Here is a 12823-nt window from a genome sequence, read left to right on the forward strand (position 1 = left end):
ACCATGTCCTATGAGGAACGGTTGCAGGATTTGGGAATGTTTAGCTTGCAAAAAAGAAGACTGAGAGGAGACTTAATAGCTGTCTACAAATATCTCAAGGGCTGTCACATTGTAGAAGGATCATCTTTATTCTCATTTGCACAAGGAAAGACTAGAAGCAATGGGATGAAACTAAATGGGAGGAGATACAGATTAGATATTAGAAAAAACTTTTTGACAGTTAGGGTGATCAATGAGTGGAACAGGCGGCCACGAGAGGTGGTGAGTTCCCCTTCAATGGACGTCTTCAAACAGAGGCTGGACAGATATCTGTCTGAGATGATTTAGTGAATCCAGCTTTGAGCAGAGGGTTGGACACGATGACCCAGGAGGTCTCTTCCAACTCTTAATATTCTATGATTCTATGATTGTACAGGAGGAGGAGGAGGTGAGCTGTGACATCACCTATTGTGTATGGTGGATCCTGTGTTATCTACTGTATATAGACGTATTATCAGTCATTGTACAGGAGGAGGAGGTGAGCTGTGACATCCCAAATTGTGAATAATGGGTACTAGATAATCTTCTATCTTATTATATTATCTTCTTATCTTATCTGGGTACTGTATATAAAGACGATTTTAGTTGTTGTTCAGGAGTGGGAGCAGGTGAGCTGTGATATCCTCTATTGTGAATGGTGGATCCTGTCATTGTAATCCTGCATGTGAGGATAACGAGACTTCTGAATAATCTTCTGGATAGAGCAAGTACAAGTCTAAAAGTGCCCAATACGCCAGTGTGAAATTTGCAAGATTTTGATTTTTTTTTTTCTGAATATAAATTGTTATATAAAAAAGCACTACCAACATATTACTACATATAATATAACACAAAAACCTGATGTAAACAGTAGGTAATTTTCTGATACATTCCCTTTCAATGCAGTAATGGGCACATGAGCTGCACAACTAATACTACGCCACTGTATTACTAATAAAGCGTATTGTGATCCATGACAGCCGCACATGTAAAGCATCACACGTGTCAATTACCCATCTGATCACCTTGTCAGGATGTAAAGGAGAAGAAGACGACAGATTATTGCAATGAATATCGCACAGTGACTACACACACAGATTCACAGCATTAGCTTTACAGCCATTAATGAAAGTATTTTTGTTTTTTAGGCTTTTTTTTTTTAAATTGTTTAGTTGGATTTGGGGTCATTATTATCAATATGTCACCTAGTGGTCAAGGATTAAGAATTTGGGACAATGGATTTTTGAAAAACGTTTAAGTGATTGTTTGTTGTTTATTTAACCAAAATATTGGCATTTCCATCTTTTCATCAATTTTGGTTAAAAAATCACTCAAAAAAAAAAACCAACAACCGGTAAACAACAGTAAATAAGTTTTCACAAAAACCATAGGAAAATCTTCCAAAAAACTGCCAAAGGCTAAAGCTGTCACAGAAACTCTCAGGAAGAGACTGAAAAATGACACAAAAGACATTTCGGGATAAAAAAAACTTGAGATTCCTGAAGTGTCTTCTGCTTAAAAAAAAATCTGTGGGTTTCTTCTGAGTTTAGACATCGTGTGCACATAGGAAATGAGGGGAAATCTCACCTCAAAACTTCTAAGTTTCACCTTTTTGCAGAGTTTTCGGAGCAGAAAGTAAACAGAACCTCCAAACTTTTTAGGTGTTTTGCAATTTTATGGAGGACTTGGAAAGTTGACGCTCAGTTTACGCTCAGTTGATGCTCAGTTAGTTTCTGCTCCAAGATTCCTTGAAAAACTGTACGTGCACATAGTCAGTGCCTAATTTGCAGTGTTTCCATCAGGAGACACTTCAAAGAAGTATCACAAACTTTCTTTTTTTCCGCGAAGCTTTTTTCAAAACCTGACGTAAAAAAAATAAAAAATGCTCAAAAGACCGAACATATGACCGGAAAAGTGGTTTTGCAATAGAAGGAAAAAACTTTATTTCCAATTTTCCCAACTCTGAAGTGTGAAAGTTGTTGAAGAGGTTGGCACCGGCACCAGCAGGAGGGACAATCTCCTCATGACAGAGGGTTTTCTCCAACTTTTTCTAAATACCACAATAAAAAAAAACAAAAAAAACACGGGGGCACTTACTTCCCGTTGTGATGTGAATTGTCGTATCGTAAGAAGAGAGAAGTGTAAATGGTTTCTGTCAGCAGGGAATATATTGCTATCATAATGAGCAGCACCGCCAGCTTCAGGACAGAGTTGAGTCGTAAAAAGACAGCGCAGGTCACCATCGCCAGAACTCCGGTGAAGACAAAGTACTAAGAGAATATAAAACGAGACAGGTGAAGTCCGGAACCAAGGAAATATCACACAAGACTGAGAAGGTACTAAATAACAAGTTTATGTAGGCAAGTTCAGATTTGGAGAAAACCTTTACCAAGTCAAAAGTGACCAGTTTTTCATTTTATATTATTCCCACTGTGTTTTCAGGATTTTTTTTTTATATTGTTTCAAAGATATGAGTCTGGTGCTAATTTGTATGGTCTTTGCAAAGGGGCAAGATTTAGAGGATCCTCGGGGGCATGGCTGACAGGATCCTCAGGGGTGTGGCTGACACAATCCTCAGGGGCGTGGATGACACAATCCTCAGGGGTGTGGATGACACAATCCTCAGGGGCATGGATGACATAATCCTCAGGGGCGTGGATGACACATTCCTCGGGGGCGTGGATGACACATTCCTCGGGGGCGTGGATGACACATTCCTCAGGGGTGTGACTAAAAGAATTCTCAGGGGCGTGGGTGACATGATCCTCAGGGGTGTGGGTGACATGATCCTCAGGGGTGTGGTTGACATGATCCTCAGGAGTGTGGCTGTACTAAATGAAAAATATCCATATCTCTAGCACTAGATTTCGGATTTAATGGGAACCTGACAACCCACCCACGGTCAGCATCTATCAGACATTGGCTGCATGTTGTCAGCCATGTATGTTTGACTTTGAAACACTGTGGCATCTCAAAGAAAAACATTAATTAAAAGCCGCCAGGGACAGAGCCGCACAGGTGAGTAGTCGAAAAAGTGGATCCCAGTGGATTCTCCCTGTCTGCTGCCTGTGACTCACAGGTTTCTCCCTTCGTATATAGGGAGAGACCTGTCAATCACTGGAGAGGCCACCGATGACCCGCCTATTGGACTAGTCTCCTGTGCGGCTCAGTCTCCGACATCTTTCAAAGTAGGTTTTTCTCTGATACGCCGAAGTGTAGCAAACATACCTAGGTGAAATCATGCAGCCATTGTCTGAGACATGCTGCCTGTGGATTGGGTCACATGTATCAGATGTCAGGGATAATACTTAAAGGGATAGTGGGAACACGGTGGCTCAGTGGTTAGCACTGGAGTCCTGGGTTCAAATCCCACCAAGGACAACATCTACAAGGAGTTTGTATGTTCTCCCCGTGTTTGTGTGGGTTTCCTCCGGGTTCTCCGGTTTCCTCCCACACTCCAAAGGCATACTGTTAGGGAATGAAGATTGTGAGCCCCAATGGGGACAGCGATGATGTCTGTAAAGTGCTGTGGAATTAAGGGCGCTATATAAGGGAGTAAAATAAATAAAATACTTTTGACTTGGTGACAGCTCCTCTTTAAAGATATTGCATGATATTAAGAGGTAAAGGGATATTTTAGCCAAAAGCATTATCAGGACTGTTAATGCAGGATTGAATTCAGCGGCAAATTGTCACATGAGATCCCCCTGTGATTTCCTGCTGTGCTAGAGGCAGAGAGGGCTGGTAATATACTGTATTTTTCGGACTATAAGACGCACTTTTTTCCTCCAGAATTTTGGAGAAAAGTGGGGGGTGCGTCTTATAGTCTGAATACTATCTCCCTGTATATACTGTGGCTCTGCGTGGTAGGAGGTCTGGGGGAGCAGCACCGGGGGATCAGTGGGGCACATGAGGCAGCAGCCGACTGCTGCAGCCTGCGCTGTGCCCGCTACTAAAGAAAATGAATATTCCCTGCTCCCCTCGCCCATGGGCGTGGGAAGCAGGGAATATTCATTTTCCTTAATAGCCGGCAAACTGTACCGCTGCGGTACAGTGTGCGCGCTCTCACAGTGTGTGAGGGCGCATGGCAGGGACGCCATGCGCGGCTCACACAGTGAGAGTGTCAGCAGCAGAGCGGGACAGTGCTGGAGGAGAGAGAAGGTGAGTATGATTGTTTATTTTTTGTGGGCTGCAGGATGGGGGCTCAAGGGGTGCCAAGCATACCAGGATGGGGGATCAAGGTGTACCAAGCATACCAGGATGGGGGCTCAAGGGGTGCCATGCATACCAGGATGGGGGAATCAAGGAGTGCCATGCATACCAGAATGGGGGATAAAGGGTTGACATGAATACCAGGACGGGGGAATCAAGGGGTGCCATGAATACCAGGATGGGGAAATCAAGGAGTGCCATGCATACCAGGATGGGTGATCAAGGGGTGCCATGCATACCAGGATGGGGGAATCAAGGGGTGCCATGCATACCAGGATGGGTGATCAAGGGTTGCCATGCATACCAGGATGGGTGATCAAGGGGTGCCATACATACCAGGATGGGGGCTCAAGGGGTGCCATGTATACCAGGATGGGAGATCAAGGTGTACCAAGCATACCAGGATGGGTGATCAAGTGGTGCCATGCATACCAGGATGGGTGATCAAGGGGTGCCATGCATACCAGGATGGGGGCTCAAGGGGTGCCATGCATACCAGGATGGGGGCTCAAGGGGTGCCATGCATACCAGGATGGGTCATCAAGGGGTGCCATGCATACCAGGATGGATGATCAAGGTGTGCCATGCATACCAGGATGGGGGCTCAAGGGGTGCCAAGCATACCAGGATGGGGGCTCAAGGGGTGCCATGAATACCAGGATGGGTGATCAAGGGGTGCCATGCATACCAGGATGGGGGCTCAAGGGGTGCCATGCATACCAGGATGGGGGATCAAGGTGTACCAAGCATACCAGGATGGGGGCTCAAGGGGTGCCATGCATACCAGGATGGGGGAATCAAGGGGTGCCATGCATACCAGGATGGTGGATTAAGGGGTGCCATGCATTCCAGGATGGGGATGAGGGCCACGTATACCAAGATGGGATGGGGGCCACGTATACCAGGAAGGAGGGGCCATACATACCAGGATATTAACAGAATTGGGGGACATTACCCCAATACCAGTGTCAGCAGCAGACTCCCTCCCCCTTAACAGGGCATCATGACCACATTTTTTGCTTAAATATTTTTTTTCCTATTTTCCTCCTCTAAAAGCTAGGTGCGTCTTATGGTCCGGTGCGTCTTATAGTCCGAAAAATACGGTAATGTAGCTGTGGAGAACACGCACTACCAAATAAAGGTAAAATAAAAGGTAAAACATCTTGGACGGGCTGAGACTATCTCCCCCACAAATTACAATCATGCCGTACTGTTTTATCAAGAGGATTTTCTGCAAAAGGAGCCTCACTTGTGCTTTACACGGGCTGTCGCCCACGGGTTGTGGCCACCACAAATTCATTTGTCACGGCTATTTAGCATTGGACGACTTTGTGGAGTTGATATTTAGTCACTGTATGTTGCTAATATTTCAGATCTGTATCATTACATGGAAACTGTATTTATTTTACTGGCTTATGTGGCGCCATTAATTCTATGGCGCTTTACGGACATCATCTTTGGGGCTCACAATCTAATTTCTCTAGTAGGAAGGAAACCACTGTGTCACCCCATATGTCAGTATTATTTGAGGACTATATGGTGGTGCTATTTGAAACACCGTATTTTGGTGTTACTAAAGCATGGTATGGTGGTATAATTTAGGCACTGTAATGTTGGGATTATTTATACAATGTTTGTTGATATTATTTGAGCACTTTATGGAAGTATTATTTGAGCATGGTATGGTGGTATTATTAGAAAAAACAAAACATATTTTTGCAGTACAAAAGCACAGAATGTTGGCATTATTTGAGTACTAAATGTTGGTATTATTTGGGCACTGTATTGTGGAATATTTTATGCACTGTATATAATTATTATTTGAGCACTGTATGATATTCCTTGTGAACTGTATGTCGGTAGTATTTAAGCACTGTATGTTGGTATTATTTGTGCATTGTATGTTGATATTCCTTGAACACTGTATGTTGGTTTTATTTCAGCACTGTATGATGGTATTATTTGAAACACTATATTTCAGTATTACTAAAGCACTTTATGCAGAAATTATTTAAACAGTGTTTGTTGGTATTATTTAAGCACTGTATACTGATATCATTTGAGCACTATATGGTGGTATTATTTTAACACCGTAAAGTAGTATTAATTAAAGACTATATGGTGTTATTGTTTGAACACTGTATGTTGATGTCGTTTGAGCACTGTAAGATGGTATTATTTGTGCATTGTATGTTGATATTATTTCAAAACTATGTTGGTCTTATTTCAGCACTGTATGTTGGTCTTATTTCAGCACTGTATGGTGGTATTGTTTGAAACACTGTATTTTGGTATTACTAAAGCACTTCATGCTGATATTATTTAAACCGTGTTTGTTGGTGTTATTTAAGCATTGTATGCTGATATTGTTTGAGCACTACATGGTGGTATTATTTCAACACCGTAAAGTAGTATTAATTAAGCACTGAATAGGGTTATTATTTGAGAACTGTGTGCTGATGTTATTTGAGCACTGTATGTTGTTATTATTTGAACACTTGATATTGTTTTTTTTTTCAGTACTGTATGATGGTATTAAATGAAACACTGATATTACTGTATATTGGTATCATTAGACCACTGTATGTCTGTGTTATTACAGCACTGTGTCGTGGAATTATTTGAGTACTGTATGTTAGTATTATTTCAGCAGTATATGGCGGTATTATTTGAACTCTGCCTGTTGGTTTTATCTCAGTACTGTATGCTGTTTGTATTTGATCACTGTGTGTTGATATTATTTCAGCACTGTATTGTGGTGTTATTTGAGCACTGTATATTGGTATTGTTTCAACACTGTATGGTGTTATTATTTGAACACAGGATGGTGGTATTGTTTAAGTCCTATATGGGGGTATTATTTCAGAACCATATGTTGGTATTATTTGTGCATTGTATGTTGATATCTGAGCTCTATATAGCGGTATTATTTGAACACTGTTGGTTTAGTTTCAGCACTGTATGGTGGTAACATTTGAAACACTATATTTTGGTACTACTACAGCACTGTATGGTTGTATTATTGAAGCATTGTATCTTGGTGCTATACGTGCACTGTATATTGTTATTATTTAAACACTACATAAATTATATCTGAGCGCCATAACATCTGTAATAAAAACAATGATTGTTTTTCATACCCAGTAATTATTTGAACACTGTATGTTGGTATTATTTGAGAATTTTATGTTTTTTTTTTTTTAATTCACCGTATGTTGTCATTATTCATATATTGGTATTTTTTGTTCACTGTATGGCGGTATTATTTCAGCACTGAATGGTCGTATTTGCAGCATTTGGTACTGCTGCTTAGTTACTTTACCAGATATTATTTTTTGCTGTGCATGATGGTGGGGACACTGTATAGCATTGGTATTTAGACAGCTGATGGCGCTATTATTTAGGCACTGTTTGGTATGGTTAATTGTACACGGGGATATACGGGGAAGCAACAGCAGGTACTGCAGAAGGCATCATTCAACGCAAAGCTCTTTTCCAACCTCCAACTATTGTATATACGTATTATATAGAAAAGTGGGCAACATGGCCCCAATGAGGGCCACAGCTCTTCTTTGTGTTTGCTGGGAAGATTTATAGGCAATATGGATTTATTACTATTATTATTGTATTACTCCGACAGTAAGGAATAAAGCAATAAGGACCTTAATAGCCAATTAAACCAACGCCATCTAGTTATATGTCACATGTGGCTGCACGGTGATGAGATCTATTCACAAAACCACATGAACAATTAATAATGTGTTTTTCCAGGATGGAAGGCGGCAGTTTCCAAGGCTTTGTTAAAGGGCTGTACAATCTGCAGAACTGTGTAATTTTCCACATAGCTGCCCATGCTGCCTCATGCACTGGTGCACCGGGTGACAGTAACGCGTTATTAGAGCCTGTGCGGTGTATGCAGATCCCTTGTGTCTCCCTGGCGGCTGCGTCGCCTCCTTCATCTCAGCACCGGAGTCGGAATTATCTCGAAAAACCACTCGACACGCGGTGACATCTTTATATTCATTACTGGGGTAAATTACCCTGTTGCAAAGAGCCTACAGCGACTCGAAGCGCGCCGATGATTTGTCAGCAATCTGCTACACGGCCCAATTATAAGGCATTTTCGCCCAAAGTATAAAGGTAATCACCAGTCAATACAAACACTTGACTTGTCATCTTCGGAGAAAATTTCCAGTCATCCATTTATATCTGTTTTTTGGAAAAATTGAGTGACAACCAATATGGCCGACATTAGGATCCACGTGGTTCCTAGACTCTTGAATGTTGCAAATTTAAGCTGATCTGAATTTATGGGAATAAGGGTAGGCACACCGGTTGTCGCACAGCTTTTCCAAAAAGAAACATCTCCGAAGAGATCAATATATGGATTTGTATTTGTGATGGCCAAATAATGAGGTCTTGTGTAGTCGTCCTTTACAAGAGGATCTCTCATTTCCCATAGATATGTAATTTTTGTAAAATGCCGCTGTTCTCCTGAATCCGGTGAAGTTTTTCTTTTGTTCCTGCGCCTCTCGGTTCTTGAGACACGGCCTCTTCTTCATTGTACATAAATCTAGTATTTTAAGCCAACTGGGAGTGGTCAATAAGAATACGCCCACAGAGAAGAGTTAAGGACCACACCCACTTGCCAAAAAAGATTTAGCTAGATTTACACACTTACGATATTTATGGCAAGTTACACATCCTCTATCATGGAAAAAGAAACAAGTGACTGCTATACAACTCTGTGAGTTTGCTGCTGTGCTAGAGGCAGAGAGAGCTATCTTTTTTTCAGTGCCTAGTTACAGGTGTGTAATCATATGAAATGTTAGCAAGAATAACATAAAATCTTCTAATTTATTGAACTAAGTTTGTTTTTTTCAGCCCTATTAAAAAATGTTTACACCAATTGTCTTCACGGTGATATCTGAGTATGGTGGGCTCTCTACAAGAGACCATGGGTGGTGAGGATGTAAATTATTACCTCGGGATAAAAGCAAATGTCGGTGACGGAGGCCGATGAGTTGAAGGTCTGATTTTTTGAGGTAATCGATTTGTCGAAATCACACCAAAGCTGAAAAGAGACAAATAATAAAAAAAAAAAAAACAGGCATAAACCACAATGAAAATGAAGATACAGCTATGCCAAATATAAACAAAAATTATTAACAACTCTCCACCACAAAATTTTGCCCCATGACCCACCTATAGGGTCCAGACTGGGAGGGATGGTGGAGAATGTCGACACCCGTACAATGCTCCTACTGCTTCTGGTGACATCACTTAAGCCTTGAGGTTGATGATGTCACATTCACAACTATAAGAAAATTCCCCTTGTTGCTCTCACATCTCATTGCTGCCCCCATTAGATGAAGCCTTGCCCGTACGGACCCTGCCCTATTTTATTTACGCCGGGCATTGGACTTTAATCTGATGGGATCTTGGCTAAACTTTATCCCAGTGCTTATTAATTTTTAAGGCGGCAACCAATAAACTTATCTGATATATATTTGCCAAATGAGACTTACATTTTTGGACAGCTGTTTCAGGGTTCTTGCCCCTCATCAGTGAAGAGTAGGACACTTGTTGGCTAGATGAGATGGATTTGACAAAGATATGGAGCTGCCGACATCTTGTTGTGCACCAATGAAGGGAAAAAATCCTGAAACAGCTGTACAGATGAATATCTGGTTTGGCTGCTATGAGATAGTTTGTAAGAGAGTGAATTTATCACCCCCTCCTCCTTCATGGAGCATTGCCTCCTGTAAATCTCTTTAATGAGAACTAGTCCCCACACCAACAAAATTCTAAATGTAAGGTGTCCCTGTTTTTTTTTGCATTGGAGCCCAGGAATCATAACTTAGGATATGTGCACACAGAGTTATTTGAAGAGTTTCTTACAATGGGAAAAAAGCTTTGAAAAATGGCTTTAAACTTGATCCAAAAAAAAAAAACCACTTGAAAAGACTCTTCCAACTCATTTCTATTGTAAAATCACTTTACCGGTCATATCTTCAGTCTTTTGAGCGTTTCAATTCAGATTTTGAAAAATACCAGGTGGTAGAAAAGAAAATGCATGTCACGACCTTGAAGCTTATTCTGATGGAATCTGCTACAAACTAAGCATTGTCCAACCAAAAGGCTGCAAATAACATTGAAAAGGAAAAAAAACATTGCAAAAAAAGCTTGAAAAAAATCTTCAAACCATCTTCAGGAAACGTAAACCTTCCCCAAAAAGGAGTCTCCTGAAGCGTTTTCCACTAGAAAACTTGATGTTTTTGACCACTTAAAAAAAAAACCCTCTGTGTGCACACAGCCTTATACCTTCTACAACACTGGATGAAGCTAGAACACAAGCGGAGACGTAATTCTAGATGAGAACAAGTAAAGCCGAGGCTACTAAATGTATTTAACATTCCCGTAAAATGGAACATAGCAGCTATTTACCAATTTGCGGAAGTAAATGCAACTTATTTTTTTTTCCTAAGCTGCTTTTAATTTATGAAAGTTTATTTCTTTGGTTTTACATGATTTTTGATTATTACTGAACTTTTGCAACATGAAATTGTCAGAAAACCTGTGGGCTTCTATTGGAAAGAGCAGTGCAGAGAGAGGAGGAGCGGAGTCTATTACCCAGTGTGCACGGCGAGAAAAGTAGCAAGTTGTGCTAACCCATGGACTAGGGAACAGTTACATAAATAGCTTTTTCATGGGTCCAATTTTCTTATTAAAACTATACATTTTGGTTAGTATTTTAAGTTACGTTAAAACCAAGCACACCATTGTTTTTCTTATGAAATTCTCAATAAGTTTGATGTGTCACATGACCCTCTTCCCATTGAAAAAAATAAAGTTGGATCCAAAATGGCCGACTTCAAAATGTCCGCCATGGTCACCACCCATCTGGAAAAGTTTTCCCCCTCCCATATACTAATGTGCCACAAACAGGAAGTTGATATCACCAACCATTCCCATTTAATTTAGGGGTATCCATATTAATGGCCCACCCTGTACATATTGGGATAGGATCTTGGAGATGGGAATACCTCTTTAAGTCCATCAAGTTCAACCTATAGCCTAACATGTTGGTCCAGAGGAAGGCAAAAAACCTCATCAATTAATAGGTCCATGTTAGAGGAAAAATTCCTTCCCAACTTGATATACGGCAATCAGACTACTTCCCTAGATCAACTTCCCATCACAGAATCCAGTACCCATAACCAGTAACATATTTTTCAAGAAAGGTATCCAGGTCTTTCTTGAATTTTGGTAGAGAATCAACCATTACAATATCATGTGGCAGAGAGCTCCATAGTCTCACTGCTCTTACAGTAAATAATCCATAGTCTCACTGCTCACACAGTAAAGAATCCATAGTCTCACTGCTCACACAGTAAAGAATCCATAGCCTCACTGCTCACACAGTACAGAATCCATAGTCTCACTGCTCACACAGTACAGAATCCATAGTCTCACTGCTCACACAGTAAAGAATCCATAGCCTCACTGCTCACACAGTACAGAATCCATAGTCTCACTGCTCACACAGTACAGAATCCATAGTCTCACTGCTCACACAGTAAAGAATCCATAGCCTCACTGCTCACACAGTACAGAATCCATAGTCTCACTGCTCTTACAGTAAAGAATTCACAGTCTCACTGCTCACACAGTACAGAATCCATAGTCTCACTGCTCTTACAGTAAAGAATTCACAGTCTCACTGCTCACACAGTAAAGAATCCATAGTCTCACTGCTCACACAGTACAGAATCCATAGTCTCACTGCTCTTACAGTAAAGAATTCACAGTCTCACTGCTCACACAATAAAGAATCCATAGTCTCACTGCTCACACAGTACAGAATCTATAGTCTCACTGCTCTTACAGTAAAGAATCCATAGTCTCACTGCTCTTACAGTAAAGAATCCATAGTCTTGCTGCTCTTACAGTAAAGAATCCATGATCTCACTGCTTTTACAGTAAATAATCCATAGTCTCACTGCTCTTACAGTAAAGAATCCATAGTCTCAGTGCTTTTACAGTAAAGAATCCATAGTCTCGCTGCTCTTACAGTAAAGAATTCATGGTCTCACTGCTCTTACAGTAAAGAATCCATAGTCTCACTGCTCTTACAGTAAAAAATCCATAGTCTCAGTGCTTTTACTGTAAAGAATCCATAGTCTCACTGCTCTTACAGTAAAGAATCCATAGTCTCACTGCTCTTACAGTAAAGAATCTATAGTCTCACTGCTCTTACAGTAAAAAGTCCATAGTCTCAGTGCTTTTACAGTAAAGAATCCATAGTCTCACTGCTCTTACAGTAAAGAATCCATGATCTCACTGCTCTTACAGTAAAGAATCCATAGTCTCACTGCACTTACAGTAAAGAATTCATGGTCTCACTGCTCTTACAGTAAAGAATCTATAGTCTCACTGCTCTTACAGTAAAAAATGCATGGTCTCACTGCGCTTAAAGAATCCACAGTCTCACTACTCTTAGAGTAAAGAATTCATAGTCTCACTGCTCTTACAGTAAAGAATCCATAGTCTCACTGCTCTTACAGTAAAGAATCCACAGTCTCACTACTCT

At 40.8% G+C, this 12823-nt stretch overlaps 1 protein-coding gene across 2 annotated transcripts in view; it reads right to left on the reverse strand.

The window, feature by feature from the left end:
- The window catches only part of ADCY8 (adenylate cyclase 8), a 395464-nt gene that overhangs the window by 34881 nt on the left and 347760 nt on the right, over window positions 1-12823 (reverse strand). For both annotated transcript variants that reach the window (XM_073679897.1, XM_073679896.1), the window contains 2 exons: window positions 9215-9304; window positions 2116-2288 (listed from right to left, as the gene is read on the reverse strand). In XM_073679897.1, the coding sequence (XP_073535998.1) occupies window positions 2116-2288; window positions 9215-9304 (263 nt within the window). The remainder of the gene's footprint in view (window positions 1-2115; window positions 2289-9214; window positions 9305-12823) is intronic.

This window comes from Phyllobates terribilis, unplaced genomic scaffold, assembly GCF_046119375.1.
Source record: "Phyllobates terribilis strain yellow unplaced genomic scaffold, ASM4611937v1 Scaffold_4__5_contigs__length_816908805, whole genome shotgun sequence".
In the NCBI taxonomy this organism is placed as follows: Eukaryota; Metazoa; Chordata; class Amphibia; order Anura; family Dendrobatidae; genus Phyllobates; species Phyllobates terribilis.